This window comes from Phlebotomus argentipes, unplaced genomic scaffold (assembly GCF_947086385.1).
Source record: "Phlebotomus argentipes unplaced genomic scaffold, Phlebotomus argentipes genome assembly contig_2, whole genome shotgun sequence".
Classification (NCBI taxonomy): domain Eukaryota; kingdom Metazoa; phylum Arthropoda; class Insecta; order Diptera; family Psychodidae; genus Phlebotomus; species Phlebotomus argentipes.
Window position 1 is genome coordinate 8,671,427 of NW_026776162.1, and position 20,939 is coordinate 8,692,365.

A 20,939-nucleotide genomic window follows, 5' to 3' on the forward strand; every position below is an offset into this window, starting at 1 on the left:
ATAATCAATTTAATGCTCGGTTTTGTGAGAAACCAAAGAAGCTTCCAAAGTGGCCGAAAAGTTGTAACCTCCAAAGCGTATTATTTCAGCAAAATAAGCCTCCCTTTAGAGCCCTTGCGATGTGGAAGCTTATAAAATTGCATTTGCGGCAATATTTATTGTTGGGCGAGGAAGAGAGAGAGAGAAGGAATTAACCGACAAAATTCCTGGTCAAACTTACCCAGGGTAATCGCTTCTGGCCACTGCAACAAGCTCGGCTGCGCACGGGCGGGAAGGCGGGAGCCGATCCTGATGGTGGATGGAAAAGTTTGCTCCATTACACATTCTCCAGTGTTCTCTCTCTCTCTCTGTGTGTGCTGAAAATCCTCCTCGCCTTTTGGGGGAGTTGGGGATTCGGGGGCTTCCTGAGACTGTGTCTTTGGGTGTGCGGGAGGGTGGTTAAACTTCCTATGAAGAACAATAAAATTATCATAACAATTTATCTCTGTTACCGTCATCAAAGTAACTATACAACAGCCAAAGCGACCTGTTAAGCAAGACTTCAGTGTGTATTTTAGAAGGTGCACCGCACAAAACATCGTATCTTGCCGGAAATTTATGGAGCTTCAGCTTATACCTTTGGCCGCCCGCCCTTCCCCCCAGCGCCGCCGCCATCCACAAGATGATGCGGTCTGCAGAAGGCGCTGCCGGGGTGGAAAGAAACAAGAGAGATGATTCAGTGAAAGAAGAGAGAAGCATTAGAGATATTGGGAAGAGCGCAAAGTTTCGCCTTTTTGTCACAGACAAAATGTCGATAAATCGTCTCCGTCGCGCGGCTCCCAAACAGGTGGATAAACGACAAGGCAGCGCGAGAGTTTTGCAGGACACTTCCTTCACTCTTTGCCGGCTGTGCGCGCCAACAGACGGCAAATAATTGCACAGAATTGGACGTGACGTCAAAATTGCACTGGAAAAAGAGGAGGAAGAATTTATGATACTCTTTAAAGATGAAGAGTGTCTTGAGCAAAATACTGTGGCTGCCAATTTAATAAGGCACCTGTCTTCGTGGTTTTTGGACAAAAGTGTTCAAAAACTTGCAATATAATCAATCATAAAATTTTTTCTAGGTTATGTCACGAATCAGGGACAAATTTACTGAATTATTCGCATTTTAGCACATCAATTCTTGTGCTCAAGCCGAGAACATTAATATTCTGAGCATTTAATGTCAAGAAACACTGAAAATTGTGTTAAGGTCGAACATAACCTCAAAAATATTGTTTTAAATTTGGAAAATGTTCATTTGGAAAACACTTTCGCACGATTTTGACTCTGAATCTGCAATTTTGAGTTCATTGGCAAATCATAAGGATTGATTTTCTGATCTAGAAAGCTTTCAAACCAAGTTTTTGAAGATATTTTGAGGTTATGGTCGGAAAATACGTCCAAAAATACGATTTTAAGTGGATTTTTGTAGAAATATCGGTTGTAAACTTAAGAGATTCATTATAATTTGGGAAATAATGTGGAATTCTAGAAGTTTTAGGCAAATTTGGAAGTTTTTGACTTGTTAAAGCTTTTCAAACATCAAAATCAAAGCACTGAAGCAAAAGAAACCCAATTAAAGTCAAGGAAAAGGCTTCCATCCAGAGAATCTTTGTGAATTGTGTGTTTATCACACATTATTAACCATTTGAACACATTTGATGCTGACAATCGACGCAATGTGACGCACCAATTAAATGCAATTTGATGATGTTCGAACGCATTACGTGAAATTTGGCCACAAATTGATTGGCAAATGAATTTGAATGGCGCTTCATTGACCGCGAATTTCATTTGATATTCACCCCAATATCGCCACTCTTCTCTCCTCCGTCTGGTTTATGGATTAATTGACTCATGATTGCCACTTTCTCTCTCTCTCTTGCAGAAAATGCGCCAATTCCAGAAGACTCTGGAGGATTTGAGCTCGCGCGTGGCCTCGGCGGAGACATTGACGTCTTCCTGGACGCCGCCGCCGACGGCGTCCGAGGCGGCGGATCAGATGCAGCATCTGCAGCGGCTCAGGGACAAGATGACGACAGCCGGCGCTCTGCTGGACGACTGCAATGAGCAACAAGGGTGAGTTGGAATTTTGCAGAAGTCTTTCAAGACTCAATCTCACTTTGCCGCTCTCGCGTGCAGATTCTTCACCGCCAATCACGTGCTGGTGCCGAATCCGTGCCTGGCGAAGCTGGAGGACCTGAACACGCGCATGAAGCTGCTGCAGATCGCCATGGATGAGCGCCAGAAGGTGCTCGTGAGCGCCGGAGCGAGTCAGATGGGAGTGGATTTGGATGGATCGCGTCACTCGCAGATCAACAGCGGCACTATTGGTCCCCTGCCCAATCTGGGCGCCAGCGTCAAGGCGCCCTGGGAGCGCGCAACGACGCCCGCCAATGTGCCTTACTACATAGAGTGAGTCTCGCGCGCCCAGAGAATGCCTTTCCCGGCAGAAAAGTCTCACTTTGTCACACTTGTCGTTTCAGCCACGAACGGGAAACCACTCATTGGGACCATCCGGAGATGATTGAACTGATGAAGTCGCTGGCTGAACTCAATGACGTCCGCTTCTCGGCTTATCGCACTGCGCTCAAGCTGAGAGCCGTCCAGAAGCGTCTCGGTGAGTCTTGTTTTGTCCTCTTTCTGGGTTGAGAGCAGCAATTGTGGAAGTGTTCTCGAGTGGGTGCAAATCTGCAGTCAATTGCACACATGATAGAGACTGAAGTGGATGAATTTTGAGCTCTTCTCAACCTGTTGCCAATGAAAATCCACTAAATAGGCGGAGCTTGTGAGTGGGCGTGGCTTAGAAACCTTCACACAAAGACATTCTATTGATTTTTACTCAATTTCTGCCCTTCTTTCGCACCCTCTGAAGCTTTGGATCGCATCCCAATGTCCCTCGCCATTGAGTCCTTCGATCGCCACGGCCTCCGGGCGCAGAATGACAAACTGATAGACATTCCGGACATGACGACAGTGCTGCACTCGCTCTTCGTGACGGTGGATCAGATTGATTTGCCGCTGATGCTTGACTTGGCCATCAACTGGATCCTCAATGTGTACGATTCCCAGCGCACTGGGCAGATTCGCGTGCTGAGCTTCAAGGTGGGCCTGATTCTGCTGTGCAAGGGTCATCTGGAGGAGAAGTACCGCTATCTGTTCCGCCTCATTGCCGATCCGGAGCGCAAGGTGGACCAGCGCAAGCTGGGCTTGCTGCTGCACGATTGCATCCAGGTGCCGCGGCAGCTGGGCGAAGTGGCGGCGTTCGGCGGCAGCAACATCGAGCCGTCGGTGAGATCGTGCCTGGAGCGCGCGGGAATCGCCCAGAACGGCGCCGGCGAGTCTCAGGTGAGTCTCAGTGAGAAAGAAAGCAGGCGAGAGAGTCAATAACCGATGATTGTGGTTGGCAGGAGATCGTGATTGAGGCGCAGCACTTCCTGGGCTGGCTGCAGCACGAGCCGCAGAGTCTGGTGTGGCTGCCGGTGCTGCACCGGCTGGCGGCGGCGGAGGGCGCCAAGCACCAGGCGAAGTGCAACATCTGCAAGGAATATCCGATCGTGGGCTTCCGCTATCGCTGCCTCAAGTGCTTCAACTTCGACATGTGCCAGAAGTGCTTCTTCCTGGGCAAGAGCGCCAAGAACCACAAGCTCAGCCACCCGATGCAGGAGTACTGCACCACCACCACGTCCACCGAGGACGTGCGCGACTTCACGCGCGCGCTGCGCAATAAGTTCAAGAGCCGCAAGTACTTCAAGAAGCACCCGCGCGTCGGCTATCTGCCCGTGCAGAGTGTCCTGGAGGGCGACGCGCTGGAGAGCCCGGCGCCCAGTCCGCAGCACACCAGCCACACGCTGCAGAGCGACATGCACTCGCGCCTGGAGATGTACGCGTCGCGGCTGGCGCAGGTGGAGTTCGGCACGCGCAGCAACTCCACGCCGGACAGCGATGACGAGCACCAGCTGATCGCGCAGTACTGCCAGTCGCTGCCGGCCAACGGGCCCAAGTCGCCGGTGCAGGTGATGGCGGCGATGGACGCCGAGCAGCGCGAGGAGCTGGAGGCGATGATCCGCGACCTGGAGGAGGAGAACGCGTCGCTGCAGGCGGAGTACGACCGGCTGCGCTCCAAGCAGACGCCGTCCACCACGCCCGACGACGGCCAGACGGGCGCCGGCCACGGCCAGGACATGATGGCCGAGGCGAAGCTGCTGCGCCAGCACAAGGGACGCCTCGAGGCGCGCATGCAGATCCTGGAGGACCACAACAGGCAGCTCGAGGCGCAGCTGCAGCGACTCAGGCAACTGCTAGACGAAGTGAGTTGACTTTCTTCCTTATCCGCCGAAGGATTTACCAGGAAAACCCCTTGAATTCGATAAGAAATTAGAGTAAAGTGAAATCAAGACTGACCAAAAGCTATTTCTCAATATTAAGAACTAAAAATTCACGCCGAAAACTCGGATTTTTGATCAATTCTTCAATAATTACGTTTCTTTTCTTAGCAATCATGGTTCAATCTTCATTTGTGGCGCTGAAAAGAATAGATTTTCAAACAAAAAAGTACTTTAATTTATCCATAAAGAAATCTTAATGTGAGATTTAAAAGAAAGGCAGTAAAAACTCTGACAAATTGTCACTAATTTCTTCATTTATTGGTGCAATTTGATGAAGTAAAAGAAAAGCGTCAATTTAAGATAATTTGCACATCTTATTTTATTAGAATCTGACAATTTAAGTAAGTTTTCTTCAATGCTTAACATTTTCCAGAAGATAAACTAATAAACTGGAAGAATAATTGAGGAATTTTAATGAAAATAGTTAAATTATTTTGTATTTAACCGAAAATTAGTGTGATTTTCCACTTCTTTCTTATCACTTTAAAGATATTCGACTCTTATCGATTCGAATTGTTTGAAATTCCCACTTTTTAGTCCAATTTGAGGACTAATTAGTCCTATTTTTCCCCTAAATTTGTGTTAAAAAGTGGAAATTGAACACAAAATTCAGCATTAAAGTTACAATCGATTGTCTGGCATTTCTTGACGCTTTTCGCTCTGTTTTGCAGCCAAATGTCTCCAAGGCTTCCACGCTGCAGACCAGATCGGTCACGGCTTCGCAGCTGAACACCGAGTCTCCCGCCAAGATGCAGCAGAACGGCCATTATGAGCAGAATTCGAGTGAGTTTCCTTAAGCTAAAAAAAACCCTCAAAAAGAGCTTTTTTCACACAGCATAATTTCACACGGCAAAAGCGCTTCTCGCCAGATCGATAAATCCTCCCAATCTAATTGCCATCGGCAATTGTCTTGGGAGTTTTGGGACGAATGAATGGCAATAAATCAATGTGGCGAGAAGTGCGACGCGACGTAAATCACGACGACTCACGGTGACGGGTTTCTGTCTCTCACGCACGCTCTCATTCAGACACTAACGCGATGAACGGCGGCGCTGCGCTCTCCGCCGGCGCGATGATGGGCGGCGGCTTGATGGGCGCCAACGGCGCAGCCAGCGCGGCGGCGCCACACAACGGCGACGGCCGCCCTCCGCCGCCGCCGCACTCCAGCCTCCTTCACATGGCCGGTAATTGACTCTCCGCCCCGCTTTCCCGCGCTTTCCCGCGCCTTCCCGCTAACCAATCGCGCCCAGTCCGCAACTAATCCCGCCGCTTCTCTCTCTCTCTCTCTCGCTCTCGCTGACGCCGCTCTCCGCCGCGCCAGGACGAATGTAATTCCGCTGAGCGCTTTTCCGAGCAGGAGAAGAGGAAGAAAGACGTTTGATTGTGGATTAATCTTTGATCTAAAAGGTGATTCTTTAGAGCTTGCTTTTCCCATTAACAACCATTCTTCATGTGTGCAACAGAATGTTTTCTTTGCTTCTTCTTTTTTTTCTTTTGTGGATTTTCGCTGGTGTGAAAATTGCCGGAAATCCCATGAATTTCTGTGATTTTTCCAACTTCAAAGCATCCAAAAATGGATAATTGATTAAGAATGACTTCATAAATTCCCTTAAGAAGTTCATTTTAAGGGAAATTAAGTCGTTTTTTGTACTCTTTTTGGCTTCAGAGTTGGATTTTGAGAGTTTTAACTTGAGCTGGAAATAAATTTTCTCTGCAAAAATACGGAAATTACGGATTATTTGTGATTATTACTCAAATTTTGATTATTTCTTGATAATTTTTTGAATATTGGATTAAAAATTGATTATTTGACAAAAAAATTCTGATTTTTTTTATTATAATCAAAAAATAATCAAAATTTGAATAAAAATCATAACTTATTATTTTTGATTTTTACAAATTTTGATCATTTCATACAAAATTTGGATTATTTTCTGATTATTTTCTGAATATTTTTTCAAAATTTTGCATATAATTGTGAATATTCTGATTGATTGATTGAAAAAAAAAATCTTTTTTGAATATTTTTCTATTTTACTTTTAAAAATATTTTTTCTCTTATTATTGATTTTCTTCAAAATTTGATTATTTTGCAATTATAATTTGGAAAACAATAATTTTTTGATTATTCTATTTAAAATATGATAATTTTTCAAAATTTACTTAAGAAAATATTCTTTTTTTTTAATTATTTAATTCAATATTTGGTTATATTAATTTTTTGTAATTTTATTTGAGAAAATATTCCTTTTTTAAAAATTATTTTATTCAAAATTTAATTATTTTTCAATTTTACTTGAGAAAATAATCATTTTTTGATTATTTTCCCAAAAAAGTTCCCTCAAAAATCGCCTTGTGATTTGCCCCTTGGAAATTTCAAGGATTTTTTTTTGCTAATTTTTCACTTGGAGATCAAGAAAGATGATTTTGAGGAAAAAGCATCAATTTTTGTATTAAGAAATTGATGAATGATTAAGAATAACAGCAAAACAACGCTTAAAGAATTCGCTTTTTCTACTTTTTGCATTAGTTTTATCACAAAAGAATGTGAAATTTGATTAGAATGCAATCAATTAAAGTGTATTTCTAGTAATTCTTTCGAAATACTTGGAAGAAATGAAGAAATTGGATTGAAGGCAATTTTTCACACTGTTTTCCTGCTTGTTTTCCCTTCACAAAACAACAGCAGAAGAAACCCAATTGAATAAATAACTCTCGTTTCTGCCTTTTCATCTCTGTCTCCAGACGATTTGGGTAAAGTTGTGCAGGAACTCGTGACGGTGATCACGGAGCAGGAGATTGAGGAACATCGAGAGAAGGACTCGTAGGAAAGCCGCATTTCACGCCTCTGTAAATAAAGGACTTTTTTTTCCTCACACAAAGTGACTCCAAAGCATTTGAAGCTGCGCAATATTTAACAGTGATTTTTTTTTTACAATTTAAACACACACACGCAAATTGATGCGGAAATTTGCATGATTTTAACTTTGCTGAGAAAGGAGAAGAATTTTGTGGGAAAAGAGGCGGAAATTGTGGGTGGAAAAGAAAAAAAAAAAAATATAAATGGACCCAAAACATAGGAACATATGCAGTATAATAGTCTCTAACTTATAATAAAGAAAAAAAATTTATACAAGAAGAATACTTCTAAATAACACATTTCTAATGTTTAGGATTTATTCCGCTGACGGGAAAAGGGAGGAAAAGAAAAAAAAGGAAACTTATCATGCAATCTTTATATCAACTAGACGAGCGACATTTCAATAACAATTAATCTCCATTTCAAAAATGAAAAAAAAACTTTGCTACTCCGCGCATTAAAAGTGAAAAAAAACAAACATATCCTAAAGCAAAAACTAAAAACACATTAAACAACGTATCATCAAGTCTTTTTAGGGCAGAAAAATAAACGAAAATTACGAATTTAAAAGTTATATCGAAAAAGAGAAGAAAAAAAAAATAGAAATAAATACATTTTCAGAAAGAAAAATCTATGGAGAAAATTCTTAACTCGCTTAGAAGAACTGTAAAACAATAAAGTAACCAAAAAAAAGAAGAACTTTACTTGTAATATTTAACAATGTTTTTTTTTTAATTTTCCAAACATCATAGATTGTAAAACTTTTTCATCAAGTGAAGAAGAAGGAGAAGAAAAAATCCATTTTAAAGATGAATTATAAAAACGTAGAATCAACATATCGAGTTGAAGGAAAAAGCCACAAAGATAAATCATATACATTCTGAGCTGAATATTTGAGTGAAAGCAAAAATAAAAAGAAAAAAACTGCAGAGAATTAAGTGTGTGGAAAAAGGAAAGGGAAAATAACCTTAACAAACTTATACGACTTAATGGAAAAACGCTTAGTGAACATATTTCGTTGCAAGATTGACAGAAAGAGAATTACTTGTTGAAGAGTTAGGAAATAACATGTGACGATAAACATTAATCAGTCCACTAGAAAAGGACGCAGTTTTACGTGAAAAAAAGAAAGAAAAAAAAGGTAGCGGATGGAGAGATTTAACTTAGGTGCATGAAACTTATCACTGTATTATTATTAACTAGTTCTTTAATAAAAACATTGAACAAGGAAAACACGTAAGCGTAAGTTTTTATGGCATAAAATTATTATGATGAGAAAACATTAATAAAAATCATTTCAAAATAATTCCCTTCAGTCTTTTTATTCAATGATATTTTCAATTAATAAACAGAAATGCAACACAGAGACAATTTTGCCAAATAATTGCAAAGAATCCTTCAAATCTTCTTCGTGAAGTCGAATGATTTTGAGAATGAATCCTCGGAAATGATGTCATCCAACAAATCAAACTCCTTCACCGCCGGCGGCATTTCTTGCTTCATGAAGACAATCTTCTCCTCGCCAATGTTCATCTTGTACTGCGCCGCATTTGTGGGCATTTTCACCTGGAATTCACCGTGCTTCTGCTCCTCAATCACCGCCACAATCGGAATGTTGCACAGCGACTTCAGATCCTCCTTCGTGGCGTCGCGAATGATGCTCTTCTGGCCGAAATCGAAGATGCGCACGAGAAGCAAGACGCTAGATTGACGCTTCTGCAGCAGTCCAAAAGGCACTTCATTCTTCGCCTTCGCCGTCTTCATGGCCAGCGTGTCCACGAGCGGAATCACGGTTGTCTTCTCGCGTGGAAACAACTTGGAGATCTTCGCAGATTCCATCTTGGCAGCGTTGGAGGATCTGAAGGGAAATCGATTGAATCTCAGCAAGCAAAACTTCTAAATTTCAAGGACTTTTCCGTGAGAATCTTGCCAGAATTTATCAATGAAACTACTTGCTTTTAATCAATAAATTAGTATTTTTCAGTCAATTCAAACCATTCCTAGCCAAAAACAGTGCTTTAAAGTCAATTTGAAGAGTTTTATTGTGGTAATTTGGAGAGAAAAACCAATGATAATGAGTAACTCAAGTGAGAAAGAAGAGATCCTTCTGCTGCAAACGGTGTTCAGGAGCAGCAGGAAGAAGAGAACAAGGCAAAAACAGCGAAAAATGCTGATTTAGTGATAGATCCGATCGTTCTAGCGTAATAATCTTGTCTCTTTTGCTCAATTAAGAGAGGTTTTTTGCTCTTCAGTTTTAATCCTAGTAAACGTTGTGGGAAAACTCCCTTAAGATCAGCATAAAAAGCGACTCAGACTGAGCAAAAATAGAATTCAAAATCTGCTTAGTAAAATCTATCAAGAAATCAAGAATCTCTGCTGAAATCAAGGAAGCCACGCAAACAAAACTCTCTCACCTCTTCGCTGTCGAGGACTTCTCGTCGTCCTTGTGCTGCTCCAGCGTGTGCGCCTTCAGCAGGCTCTTCTTGGCGAAGCGCAGCGCGCAGATCTTGCACTGGAAGGTGATGCCGGCCTCCTGGGCGTGCATCTTGGTCCGGTGGCACGCCAGATTGGACATCTGGTTGAAGCCCTTGTCGCAGAAGGCGCACTTGTAGGGGCGCGCGTTCGTGTGCATGTACACGTGATTGCGCAGATTGCCCTTCTGGTGGAAGGCGCGCGGGCAGAGCGGACACTTGAACGCCTTGTCGTCCGAGTGCGTCTTCCGGTGGCTGATCAGCGTGGACATGCGATTGAAGCTCTTGCAGCACAGCTCGCACGCGAACGGCCTGTCGTGCGTGTGCACGGCCTTGTGCTGCTGCAGTGTGGACGCCTGGCGGAAGATCTTGCTGCACACGTCACACTGGAAGCCCCTGGCGTCCCTATGCACGGCAAAGTGGCGGAACAGGGCGTACTGGAAGCCGAACTCCTTGCCACACACGCCACACACCCAGATCTGCGTCTCCACGCCCTTCAGCTGCACGCGCTTGATGCTGAACTTCAGCGGCGTCTCGTCCTTCACGCCCTCGTCCAGCGTCACACTCTCCGGCATCGACTTCACCTCCACGGCCGCTTGGGAGAGCAACAGATCCTGGCCCTGGACAACACTTGCCATCTCTCTCACCTGGAAAACTCTCGCTGAAAAGTCGTGCTTTTGTTTCCGTTGCACCGCCAACTTTGCCCGCGCTCGCGGGTTGCCCGATTGGAAAGAGCGCGCATTTAAATTAAACTGCCTGTTTTACTCCAAAAATAAACTCAATAAAAACAGTGATAAGTGTGATATTTTATCAGGGAATCCGCGTGCTTATCACTCCCCGTCGGCACTGGTGCTCTGCTCTAGTGAAATGCATAGAGGATCAGGAGGAAGGTGCACACGGCGATGACGCCGCCCACAATCAGGGAATCTCGTCGCTTCTTCATGTTTATGCGCTGAATCAAGCTGAAAAACACCCTCAAATTAGTCCCTGAGACAGAAGATTGGGCGATCAGGGTCAGAAGTACCTGGATATCATTGGGAAGCGATTGGAGATGTCATTGAAGCGCGTCTGCATGCGCTTCAAGTATTGCCTCTGCGACGTGAGGTGTTCTTTCGTCTCCATCGCGATGCTTATCTGGTCATTGATGAGACTGTGCGAGGAGCTGAGGTGGGAGCTCTCTTTGAGATACATATCCCGCCGGCTGAGCCCGCCGCTGGTCAGGGAAGACGAGTTTCCAATGCCAGAACCTCTCAGCAGTTCCTCACGTTCGATTCTCGTGGTGTGATTCGCCCGGATCTTGCTGAACTCCTGCCGGTAGCCCTGCAAGACACCACCGGGAAGTTAATAGTCTGCCCAGGAAGCCCAGAAAGTCCAGGACTCACGTTTAAGATCTCTCTGTGTCTCTGCAGAGTGTGAATCATCATGGAAGTGCCGCTCGATGGAAGCTCTGCCATCTTATCATTGATGTTTGATAACTGAAAGAGCCCAAAAGCACCACAATTAGCCAGGAAACACCCTCCGGAAGGTCCAGAACAGAGAGATTTCACTTACTTTCTCCAGCATTTGCTCAATTTCCACTGACAAATTGTCAAAGATATGTTCTCCAAGGAGCGGCGCCGAATCGGGACTGGAGGATGTGCTGCCGCCGGAGCCCACCTTGCTGAAAGCCACCAGTTTCAGGTCGATGTCATTCTCCAGACGTCTGGCCAGCTTCCTCAAGTCTGCGGAAAGATTGTTGAATTTGATGACATCACAGACATTTCACCACCCATGATTTGCATGAATTTCCTGCCAAGATTCACAGCGGAAAGTCACAACTCACCATCCCAGTCGGAAGAGGACATCCCGATGAGGCTCTCCGCGAGAATTCTTCCTGGCAATTGATGGAAAAACACCCGAAATTCGGGAAATAAAAACAGTCTCAAGAAAACAATACTTTGACAAAGTCAAAACACTCAGCTGTCATTCAACCACTCACGCAGTTTCGCTACTTTTGGCAGTACGCGAGAGGAGTTGGTGAGTCACTCAACCGGGTGCAGCACATTTGTCTGGAACATTCTTCAGCACGCTCTTGTTTTCTCGCTTTCCTCGTGATTTTGTGGTGTTTTCCCTGAAGAAATGGCTGCGATTAGCTTGCTGAATCCCAAGGCAGAGTTCGCCCGTGCCGCCCAGGCGCTGGGCATCAACATCTCGGCGGCAAAGGGTCTGCAAGAGGTGATGAAGCCCAATTTGGGCCCCCGAGGAACCCTCAAAATGTGAGTATAGCCGGCAGATGGTCGGTTTTCTCTCAGTTTCCGGGGGTTTTCCCTAACTTGAGAGCCAGAGAGTGTCAGAGAAGCCTTCCGGGAGGGTTGAAGTGCGGTCTAGGAGGTGTTTTGGGTGCCGAAAGACCAGAAAATTGACGAAATTCAATGGTTGGTTGGTTTTGTAGGTTAGTTTCCGGCGCTGGAGACATCAAGATCACCAAGGACGGCAACGTCCTGCTGCACGAGATGCAGATCCAGCATCCCACGGCGTCGCTGATCGCGCGCGCCAGCACCGCGCAGGACGACATGACGGGCGACGGCACGACTTCCACGGTGCTGCTGATCGGGGAGCTGCTGAAGCAGGCGGAGATCTACGTGGCCGAGGGCCTGCATCCGCGCCTCATCACGGAGGGCTTCGAGAAGGCGCGCGACCGCACGCTCGAGGTGCTGGACGGGATGAAGGTGGCGGCGACGATCGACCGCAAGGGCTTGACGGACGTGGCGCGGACGTCGCTGGCGACGAAGGTGCGCGCGGATCTGGCTGAGGTGCTGACGGACGTGTGCGTGGGCGCTGTGCTGGCCATCAAGGGCGCCGACGACAAGCCCGTGGATCTGCACATGGTGGAGTTGATGGAGATGCAGCACAAGACGGCCACGGACACGCAGCTGATTGAAGGTCTCGTGCTGGATCACGGCGCGCGGCATCCGGACATGCCGAAGCGCCTGGAGAACGCCTACATCCTCACGTGCAATGTGTCGCTGGAGTACGAGAAGTCCGAGGTGAATTCGGGCTTCTTCTACAAAACCGCCAGCGATCGGGAGAAGTTCGTCCAAGCGGAGCGCGAGTTCATCGAGTTGCGCTGCAAGAAGATCATCGAGCTGAAGAAGAAGCTCTGCGACGGCACGGACAAGACGTTCGTGGTGATCAACCAGAAGGGCATCGACCCCATGTCGCTGGACATGCTGGCCAAGGAGGGCATTCTGGCGCTGCGACGCGCCAAGAGGCGCAACATGGAGCGTCTGGCGCTGGCGTGCGGCGGAAGCGCCATGAATTCCGTCGAGGATCTGCAGGAGTCGCATCTGGGCTACGCCGGGCTGGTGTACGAGCACGTGCTGGGCGAGGACAAGTACACATTCGTGGAGAAGTGCCGCAATCCGCAGTCCGTGACGATTCTGATGAAGGCGCCCAACAAGTACACGCTCACGCAGATCAAGGATGCCGTGCGTGACGGCCTGCGCGCCATCAACAACGCCGTGGACGACAAGTGTCTCATCCCGGGCGCCGGAGCCTTCGAGATTCGCGCCTACAACGAGCTGATGAAGTTCAAAGACACCGTCAAGGGCAAATCCCGCCTCGGCGTTCAGGCGTTCGCCGAGGCGCTGCTCGTGATCCCGAAGACGCTGGCGCTGAACTCGGGCTACGACGCCCAGGACACGATCGTGAAGCTGCAGGAGGAGGACAGACTCAGTCCGGATCCCGTGGGCTTCGACATCTACAGCGGCGAACCGATGAAGCCCGTGGACTTGGGCGTGTACGACAATTACGTGGTGAAGCGCCAGATCGTGCGCTCGTGCTCCGTGATCGCCAGCAATCTGCTGCTCGTGGACGAGATCATGAGGGCCGGAATGACGAGCCTCAAGGGCTAGAGGCGATTCGCCCCCTCATCATCCGCATCTCAGAGTATTTTCCTACTTTCTCGCATCTCACGCGCGCCCAGTTTGAATAAAAAGCCAAGGGGAAGATAATTGCCTGAAATCTGTACGTTTTCTGTGGGCAAAAAAAATATTCAACTCTTCACACACTTCTCACAACGAAAAATGTCTTTTTCAATACTCTTTAAACTCCTAAAACAATCATGGTTTAATCTGGGTTTTGTCGGCTCAAGATGAGGTTTAAGCTCAGGTCGAAGTTCCTCAAATCTCGGATGACCAGATTTCTGTCTTGATATCTAACTAATATTCTTAACAAATTGTGAGGTTAAGAATCTCTAGGAATCCGAGAAGGATCATTTTGAGTCAAGTTTTAATCCTTTCAAACCTACAATTAGTAACACAACCTTCTAATTTTCACTTTAACGTATGAAAGAAAGAAAATAACTCGATAAAGAACATTTTTCTCTATGGAAATGATATTTTTGGGGTTATGGTTGATTTTAAAGCTGTTTTTCTACTAAAATCTAGGTTTTCGCAGTGTTTTGAGAGCTATTATTCTCAATTGTAATAAGAAGAGGAATTATTCACATCATAAACGGCTTAAACACAAGATTTCATGTAGTTTTAAGGTTATTTAGTCACAAAATCTTAGTTTAAAACACCAACATAACCTAGAAAAGCAGTAAAATTCGTAAAATTGAGTTTCTAAGTAAAGTAATCAAGAAAAGACGTAAAATATTGCGTCAACTTGTTGAACTGAAGCTTTTGTGAAGCAAATTCCACTTCCGCTGAACTGTACACCATTTCTGCCACCAATTGTCTCCCCCTTGAAATGCAAAAACGCTTTCATTTTAGTACACCGAAAATACACTTTATTTAATCCTTTCTTCATTTTGGTATAACATCTCTTCTTAGCCTTATTAATATCTTCACAATTACATCTTCTGAGTGTCGAAAGAAAAAATCCATTTCAGGGGATTTCTGGACTCGAGATCAAAACTTAATTATTCGCAAAAAGTTAAGAGAATGTAAAGATATAATTATAAAGTAATAATTTCAGTATGAAAATCAAGTTTGATTCGTAACAAATAAATAAGCACTGGATTTTCCACACGGAAACTTAACAATTAAAAGAAAAGAGAGGAAAAAAAGTCCTGTAAATTCGAAACATTCGAAAAGTTTCCCCCTTTTTCTCGACTCTTGTTCACTTTTTTGCCTGGCGGGGAAAATGCTACGCATTTTATATCATTTATAATGGAATTATACATCGAGACAACACTGGTTTATCCGTTTATCATCATCGCGCCATTCTCTGACTATAATATTTTGGGTAAGTGTTTATTCTGCACAGAGTTCAATTGTATTGATTTTTTTTTTTGGGGAGAGTTTCCTGTTTGATTGTCCGGACGTCCTTTGGAAGATAAAATACTGCTGATGTGAACAATCGCCTGTCTACGCAAATCTGCTTCTAGAGACACAAGACAAACTACACTTGGGAATCGCGCGCATATCTTTCACTTCCACTCCCACGGAAGGTCGCCCTCTTCCATGATTCATTCCGCCTTCTTGGCCATGTCCATCTGCTTCGCATCGCGACGCTCATTCGTATCGATGATGCCCAGATTCTGCACGGCCACGCGGCAGTGCACCAGCGAGATGAACGTCTTGGCCACGGCCACGGGCGCCGACAGCACGGCGATGATCTTGAACGTGGACAGGCCGAGGATCAGCGGTCCGGGCGTGAAGTACAGCAGATACAGCGCGGCATAGAACAGCTCATTGCCCACGCACATGGTGAACAGAATGTTCTTGGTGTAGTACATCCGCATGATCCACGACTCGTTCGCGTCCACGAACTTGTGCGACGTCTTGCCCTGCAGCAGCGATCTGCAAAACAGTGGCCAGCAAGAGGAGTGAAGGGGAGTTCAGGGTGGCAAAAGGAAGGCTCTGCCAACGACACGCGGTGTTCCCAGGCGGTCCCCCATCCAAGTACTGACCGCGCCCGACGCCGCTTAACTTCGGTGATCGGACGAGAACCGGTGATTTCAGCGTGGTTTGGCCGTTGACGAGGGAAGATCTTCAGTTTGCCGTCTTCCATTGCGCATTTCTCATGGGAAATGATGTCTAAAGCATGCTTGAAAGATCGCAATGACCAGGCAAAGCCGACAAAGCGCCGATCTTCCCTCGTCAACGGCCAAACCACGCTGAAATCACCGGTTCTCGTCCGATCACCGAAGTTAAGCGGCGTCGGGCGCGGTCAGTACTTGGATGGGGGACCGCCTGGGAACACCGCGTGTCGTTGGCAACCTTTTTGTGCGCCTCCACGAAGAAAATCTCGCCAAAGCGTCATTTTGGAATCTTCTGTTCAACTTAATAGGTGAATTACACAGTCACCAAAAGAAAGTCCAAATCTCCCAAAGTCCTTATCCGATCGCCAAAAGTGGCACAGATTTAGAAAGGCAGTTTCATTGGCTACAACTCTCAAGAACATACCAAGATTGTCAAATGTACTCCAGATGGTCAAAATGACCACAATTCCCAGTGAAGCAGAAAAAGTGTCTTTTCTCAGGTGTTTAAAAATTCATATAAAATAGCCAGCGAGTGGCAAAAATTCAGAGGGCTGAGTCTTGAAAATGGTCAAAATCAGAATCAACAGAACCTCATCGATTTTTAACTTGTTGACATGATCACAATTTTGAAAGTTTCGTGAGTCTTGAGTCAAAATCAGGGAAATGCTTTCGAAACGCACGCAGAAACGTCTTTTTCTTGTTTTGATTTGAGCCAAGTTGATGTGTTTGAGGCAGAAAATGATAAAAATGCTCCACAAGCCTAACGTTTACCCCCAAAGAATCATCATACGGTGTCTTCAGCGCCTTAAGAAGGCTAAAAATTAACCCTCGGGCGACAAATATGTTAATAATGTGCATTATTAACCTACAGATGTTCTCTTGCAGTTAAACAAGAAGTCCCAGGAGCAAAATGAGACTTCTGCGAGTGATCTTGAGGTGCTCCACGAGATGGAGATCAACTTCTTCCCCTTTGCTAAAATTTCTCCATCAATTTTTTTGTCCAACCAATTGTTCATCTTCTGATTACACTTAGATTTGTCTTATATGTTCACATGTTCAATTCATTGATTCATGAGACTTAAGCAGTAAGCAAAGGACGAAGAATTTGGGAATTCCATTCAATTAAAGATACCTTCAAAACTGAAAATGTTTATGGCAAGGATTATGCATGACATAATAAAATTTGGATTATCGTTGCCTCGACACTGCAAAGGACTCTCAGGGACTAAAAGAAATACTTTTATCTCAGCAATAATAAGGAAAATTATCAATATAAAATTAAAAACAATTAAAATAATTATTCTATTATCCATTTCCGATGCCATCGATGGCCATTTGATACTCTAATTGAAGTAAAATCTTAAAATTGAGACATTGAGCAATCGTGTTGACTCGATGTTCTCATGTCAACACGAGTTGATTGATTTTAAGCCAATTTTGACTCGGTTTCTGACTGATTTTTACTCAAGACTCACGAATTTCTCAAAATCAGTCAATTTCCACTGATTCTGATTTTGACGAATTTCAAGACTCAGCCCTTGAGGTTTTGCTTGAAGTTTCAGGGCATTTCATGGGGCACTTTTCCCCCCAAAATCCCTGAATCGTGATATTGGCCTTTAGAGAAAGTCTTTCACGCCTTCGTTCTGCTGCAACACTTGCAGTCGAAGAATGAGCAAATTGAGTAAAAGTATGTTAATTTGATGAATTTCTCTCTAAAGTGTCAAAGATTTATGCTAAATCTTTAACTATATGTATTTTTCAGCTCATGAAACAGATAGAATTGATGTGAAATCAGCAATGATTTGGAAAAAGTCTCTGAATCATGATGACAATGATTGTGCATTTTGCAATCAACCTTGCGTCAAGAACGGAATTAATTAGGCGAAATTGGCACTGCTTCTACCCAAGAAGCTGCAAAGGAAGGTCAGAAGGGTCAGGAAAGAGACAAGTTTGAGTTCAACGACATTGACTGCACTAGTGGAGAATGATAAGAACAACTATTCTGATTCCTGTCCAGATTCGAACTGGGAATGCATGAATTTTCCTTAATTGAAAAGCGAGTTATTCGCTTAATTCCGGAGGCCTTTGACTCACGTGTGGGTGTAAATCCAGTGGCAGGAGATGTCGATGGCCATGGAGACTTGGAAGAGGAACATGTACTTGGGATAGAAGTAGCTCAGCGTCACCAGGAGACACATTGTGCCGCAGCGGTCCGTCAGCTGGTCCAGCACTGCCCCGAACTTGGTGCCTGCGAAGCCAGAGAGACACAGATTAACCTTCGTGCTTTTGGGCTAATCCAATTAGGCAGCCCTTGAGAGAGACTCACATTGGTTGAAGTGTCTGGCCGCGTGTCCGTCCAGGCAGTCCAGGAAGACGCTGATTATGTAACACCAGCCGGCGATGACGTGGTCCGTGGGCATGAACCAGAAGGAAATCAAGGCCAGGATGATCCGGGCATAGCCTGGAAAAATCAATTCGATCAGAGCGCTCCTGGCGGACTTCGGCAAAGTGCATTTTCCCCCATTATCAATTTTCCCCGTCGCCGACAGACGACAAAAGTGCGAAAAAGAAACAAGGGAGAAAAGCCTGGAAAATTCCACCAAAACACACAACAACACACACCAATTAGATTGGGAATGAAGAGGAAAACATTCTCCGTCTCGGTGAGCATCTTTGCACAGCACTGCGACTGATTTTCACCAGGTAATTTTTGCAATTTATCCCGGAGCGCAAAAAAAGCGATGCGGAGAAAGAGTTACTGAGAGTGCTAGAATTGAGCTGGAAATTGCGTTGCTTCACTGCACGAAAATGGCGTCAGCTGTCATTCCCTCTGAGGGCGATTTTTTCTCTCAAAAGGCGAAAAAGCGCTAAAAGAAGAGGGAGAAAAACAGCGCTGAAACCCTTGGAAAAGTGTTCAAATTTGGTGAAATATCAAATTTGAGATCAAGTGCAGCAGAATGCAGTTGTGAATTTGTGCACTTGTGACGTGATTCGGTGAGAAAAATGAGTTGTAAAATTGGCGGGCGTGAATTGATTTTTTTTCAATTCCTCTCCTGGACATTTTCCAGGCCACTCCGCGCCCCCGGGAAAGCAGCGATGTCTCCTGTGCCAGAGATTCAGCCGGACTCTGGAGACAAGGGCGAGTGCAGCTCGGGCAGCGATCACACGGAAGAGAGCGTGAATCTGCAGGACTTTGTTGTGGTGCCGAAGCAAATCTCTCCAGGCTCCGATTGTCCGTCTGAGAATCCTGAGAATGAGGTGAAATCACTGCCCAGCACTGTGGGGACTGTGGGAGTAATTCTGTGTGTACTTGCAGGACTTGGAGTGCTACAGCGATGCCCAGCTGAGGGCGATCCTGGACGAGGCAGTCACTTACAAGCGTCTGAGCGCGACTCCTTCTTCTGACCACTGTGACTTCAGCGGAAGTCTCCGCAGAGCTAAGGAAATTCGCGCTGCAGAGATCAATAAGCGGCCCCTGTGGCTGGACGCGCCCAAGAAGCCAGAGGAGAGTCCTGGGAATCCCTTCGTGCCCAAAACCAATCCCTTCCGCACGACGAACGTCAATGTTGAGGAGCAGCCGCCGAAGCAGAGCGGTTCGGCCCGCCGAAGGGCCCGGAAGGCCGCGGCGGAGGCTGAGAACATCCCCGTGAAGAAGGAAGTGCGCAAGGAGGGCAACGCCATCGTGAGAAACTCCCAGGAAATCGTGGGCTTTCGCGGGAATGACAACATCGACGCCCTGCTGAGGTTCATCGAGAGCTCCGACGCGCCGGCGGCGAAGAAGCCGCCGCGGCCGAAGAGCCAGAAGAAGACCAAGAAGCCAAAGAAGCCAGAGCCCAAGGCCAAGGAGGAGGAAAAGGCGCCGGAGAAGCCCGCCGCGCGGGAGGAAGTGCGCCTGTCGTCCGGGAAGACGTCGCCCAGCCTCGAGGCCGGCGACTTCCGCGTGGTGACGACGAAGAAGAAGAAGAAGCCAAAGAATTGAGCTCAGGGAATTATTGCCATTGCTTTTCATCCCCCTTTTCCGGAATCTCTGTTACAATTTTTTCGCCTAAAATCAAAGTGAGAGAGAGAAAGAAATTGTATTAATAAAAGTGGGTTTTATTCAGCAACAGCGTGAATTGCATTCTCGCGCCTGAAGTGCTGCAGGAACTCAGGCCAGTCCTCAATCAATCCCTGCTCGTCCATCTTCTTCCAGTTCGGCGACGGGCGGTCCGGCGAGAGCCAGTTGAAGTCCGCCACGTCCTGCCAATTGTTGCGCTCGAGATCCAGCGCGGCGCTGGCGAAGTCCTTCCGGATGCCCGGATAGGTCCAGGAGTAGAGCGCCGTGCGGATGCCGGTGCAGTCCTCGATGATGGCGCGACACGTGACGTGCAGATAGATATCACAGGCGTGCGACGTGTGCAGGCGCATCTGCTGGCACGCGAAGGCGAACTTGCACTGCCGGCAGTCGTCGGCGAAGACGGATCTGGCCACGGGCCCCGCCAGGATCACGCAGTTGCGCAGCTTGGACAGCTGAATGGAGCCCGGATGGCCCACGATCCGCACCACGCAGCTCTCCAGGTCGCTGATCGTCACGTCCTGGCCATTCGTCAGCTCGCCATCCAGCAGAATCTCCCGATTCCGCAGCCCAGCGACAGTCCACTGGAACTCCTTCCGCTTCACCCCGTCCAGCTCATCCTTCCGCGCCTCCTCCTTGTCCTCCTCCTTCACCTCTGGCTTCGTGTAGGACTTGAAGCCGAACTTCTTCTTGGGTATCAGCCTGGCGCGCTTCTCCTCCACCTGCGCCTGCAAATCATTGATCGCCGCCTGACACGTCTTGATCTTGTGCTCCGTGAGGAAGATTGTGGACGTGGATAAGTACTTCTGCAGCTCCTGCAGACTGCCCAGGATCTTGTTGAATGTGCCCGTGAGTTGATTCCTGTCGCCTGGCTGCAGATTGTTGAGATTCTTCTGAATCTCGCGGCTTTTGGTGCCGAAAACCTGATCAAAATACTCCAACGCCTCGAATTCATTCGCCTCCTGATTCTTCAGCTCCTGCAAGCTGGCCAAATTGCTCTGTCGCTCCCTGTGTCGCCTGTTCAGGAACTCCGTGATCCTATCCTTTCCCCACTCGTCCATCTCTCGAGATCCTCAAGTCTACTCCAATCCCAGATTCCTCCTGTTGTCCGCCTCGATCTCCTCCCTGGTCTTCAGATACACCGGCTTGTCGTCCACCGCCTCCTGGAGCTTCT

At 46.4% G+C, this 20,939-nt stretch overlaps 7 protein-coding genes and 2 non-coding genes across 13 annotated transcripts in view; 4 read left to right on the forward strand and 5 right to left on the reverse strand.

Moving 5' to 3' along the window:
• The window catches only part of LOC132264957 (dystrophin, isoforms A/C/F/G/H), a 209,724-nt gene extending 202,229 nt beyond the window's left edge, over window positions 1-7,495 (forward strand). For 3 of the 5 annotated variants that reach the window (XM_059765308.1, XM_059765310.1, XM_059765311.1), the window contains 8 exons: window positions 1,913-2,103; window positions 2,167-2,439; window positions 2,511-2,644; window positions 2,900-3,372; window positions 3,435-4,334; window positions 5,084-5,195; window positions 5,441-5,596; window positions 7,158-7,495. In XM_059765308.1, the coding sequence (XP_059621291.1) occupies window positions 1,913-2,103; window positions 2,167-2,439; window positions 2,511-2,644; window positions 2,900-3,372; window positions 3,435-4,334; window positions 5,084-5,195; window positions 5,441-5,596; window positions 7,158-7,240 (2,322 nt within the window). In that variant the 3' untranslated portion in view covers window positions 7,241-7,495. Of the gene's footprint in view, window positions 1-1,912; window positions 2,104-2,166; window positions 2,440-2,510; window positions 2,645-2,899; window positions 3,373-3,434; window positions 4,335-5,083; window positions 5,196-5,440; window positions 5,597-5,733; window positions 5,820-7,157 lie in introns of all 5 variants that reach the window. The other 2 variants (XR_009468550.1, XM_059765309.1) reach the window with 2 other exon arrangements.
• A 1,160-nt stretch (window positions 7,496-8,655) lies between these two features.
• LOC132264961 (fez family zinc finger protein 1-like) lies at window positions 8,656-10,386 on the reverse strand. Its single transcript, XM_059765318.1, has 2 exons — window positions 9,687-10,386; window positions 8,656-9,130 (listed from the first exon to the last, which is right to left on the reverse strand). Exons 1-2 carry the CDS (start codon window positions 10,379-10,381, stop codon window positions 8,671-8,673), a joined length of 1,155 nt encoding a protein of 384 aa, XP_059621301.1. The 5' UTR covers window positions 10,382-10,386; the 3' UTR covers window positions 8,656-8,670.
• A 91-nt stretch (window positions 10,387-10,477) lies between these two features.
• On the reverse strand, window positions 10,478-11,705 carry LOC132264964 (Golgi SNAP receptor complex member 1). Its single transcript, XM_059765322.1, has 5 exons — window positions 11,566-11,705; window positions 11,295-11,464; window positions 11,126-11,218; window positions 10,768-11,063; window positions 10,478-10,705 (listed from the first exon to the last, which is right to left on the reverse strand). Exons 1-5 carry the CDS (start codon window positions 11,585-11,587, stop codon window positions 10,603-10,605), a joined length of 684 nt encoding a protein of 227 aa, XP_059621305.1. The 5' UTR covers window positions 11,588-11,705; the 3' UTR covers window positions 10,478-10,602.
• Window positions 11,706-11,811: 106 nt separating this feature from the next.
• On the forward strand, window positions 11,812-13,647 carry LOC132264960 (T-complex protein 1 subunit zeta). The gene is made up of 2 exons (XM_059765317.1): window positions 11,812-11,998; window positions 12,175-13,647. The coding sequence occupies exons 1-2, from the start codon at window positions 11,862-11,864 to the stop codon at window positions 13,634-13,636; spliced, it is 1,599 nt and encodes a 532-aa protein (XP_059621300.1). The 5' UTR covers window positions 11,812-11,861; the 3' UTR covers window positions 13,637-13,647.
• A 1,541-nt stretch (window positions 13,648-15,188) lies between these two features.
• Window positions 15,189-18,490, reverse strand: LOC132264965 (CDP-diacylglycerol--inositol 3-phosphatidyltransferase). Its single transcript, XM_059765323.1, has 4 exons — window positions 18,334-18,490; window positions 18,038-18,172; window positions 17,806-17,959; window positions 15,189-15,529 (listed from the first exon to the last, which is right to left on the reverse strand). Exons 1-4 carry the CDS (start codon window positions 18,380-18,382, stop codon window positions 15,196-15,198), a joined length of 672 nt encoding a protein of 223 aa, XP_059621306.1. The 5' UTR covers window positions 18,383-18,490; the 3' UTR covers window positions 15,189-15,195.
• Window positions 15,591-15,709, reverse strand: LOC132265476 (5S ribosomal RNA). The gene has a single exon (XR_009468580.1). It is a non-coding gene; the product is annotated as a 5S ribosomal RNA (ribosomal RNA).
• On the forward strand, window positions 15,829-15,947 carry LOC132265477 (5S ribosomal RNA). Its single transcript, XR_009468581.1, has one exon. It is a non-coding gene; the product is annotated as a 5S ribosomal RNA (ribosomal RNA).
• Window positions 18,491-18,572: 82 nt separating the features above from the next.
• Window positions 18,573-19,819, forward strand: LOC132264963 (uncharacterized). Its single transcript, XM_059765320.1, has 3 exons — window positions 18,573-18,705; window positions 18,780-18,969; window positions 19,028-19,819. The coding sequence occupies exons 2-3, from the start codon at window positions 18,808-18,810 to the stop codon at window positions 19,688-19,690; spliced, it is 825 nt and encodes a 274-aa protein (XP_059621303.1). The 5' UTR covers window positions 18,573-18,705; window positions 18,780-18,807; the 3' UTR covers window positions 19,691-19,819.
• LOC132264962 (tubulin-specific chaperone C) lies at window positions 19,807-20,830 on the reverse strand. Its single transcript, XM_059765319.1, has one exon. It carries the CDS (start codon window positions 20,824-20,826, stop codon window positions 19,807-19,809), a length of 1,020 nt encoding a protein of 339 aa, XP_059621302.1. The 5' UTR covers window positions 20,827-20,830.
• Window positions 20,831-20,939: the final 109 nt, after the last annotated feature.

Excerpts from the sequence above, each read along its gene's own strand:
- LOC132264960 (XM_059765317.1), top strand. The coding sequence starts at position 11,862 with ATGGCTGCGATTAGCTTGCTGAATCCCAAGGCAGAGTTCGCCCGTGCC. Across the intron at positions 11,999-12,174 it reads CCCCGAGGAACCCTCAAAAT|GTTAGTTTCCGGCGCTGGAG; the intron begins GTGAGTATAGCC and ends TTGGTTTTGTAG.
- LOC132264962 (XM_059765319.1), bottom strand. The coding sequence starts at position 20,826 with ATGGACGAGTGGGGAAAGGATAGGATCACGGAGTTCCTGAACAGGCGA.
- LOC132264963 (XM_059765320.1), top strand. The coding sequence starts at position 18,808 with ATGTCTCCTGTGCCAGAGATTCAGCCGGACTCTGGAGACAAGGGCGAG. Across the intron at positions 18,970-19,027 it reads CTGAGAATCCTGAGAATGAG|GACTTGGAGTGCTACAGCGA; the intron begins GTGAAATCACTG and ends GTGTACTTGCAG.
- LOC132264965 (XM_059765323.1), bottom strand. The coding sequence starts at position 18,382 with ATGCTCACCGAGACGGAGAATGTTTTCCTCTTCATTCCCAATCTAATT. Across the intron at positions 18,173-18,333 it reads CTTCATTCCCAATCTAATTG|GCTATGCCCGGATCATCCTG; the intron begins GTGTGTGTTGTT and ends TGATTTTTCCAG. Across the intron at positions 17,960-18,037 it reads GGCCAGACACTTCAACCAAT|GCACCAAGTTCGGGGCAGTG; the intron begins GTGAGTCTCTCT and ends CTGGCTTCGCAG.
- LOC132264961 (XM_059765318.1), bottom strand. The coding sequence starts at position 10,381 with ATGGCAAGTGTTGTCCAGGGCCAGGATCTGTTGCTCTCCCAAGCGGCC. Across the intron at positions 9,131-9,686 it reads AAGTCCTCGACAGCGAAGAG|ATCCTCCAACGCTGCCAAGA; the intron begins GTGAGAGAGTTT and ends ATTTCCCTTCAG.
- LOC132264964 (XM_059765322.1), bottom strand. The coding sequence starts at position 11,587 with ATGTCCTCTTCCGACTGGGATG. Across the intron at positions 11,219-11,294 it reads TTGAGCAAATGCTGGAGAAA|TTATCAAACATCAATGATAA; the intron begins GTAAGTGAAATC and ends GGGCTCTTTCAG. Across the intron at positions 11,064-11,125 it reads GACACAGAGAGATCTTAAAC|GGCTACCGGCAGGAGTTCAG; the intron begins GTGAGTCCTGGA and ends GGTGTCTTGCAG.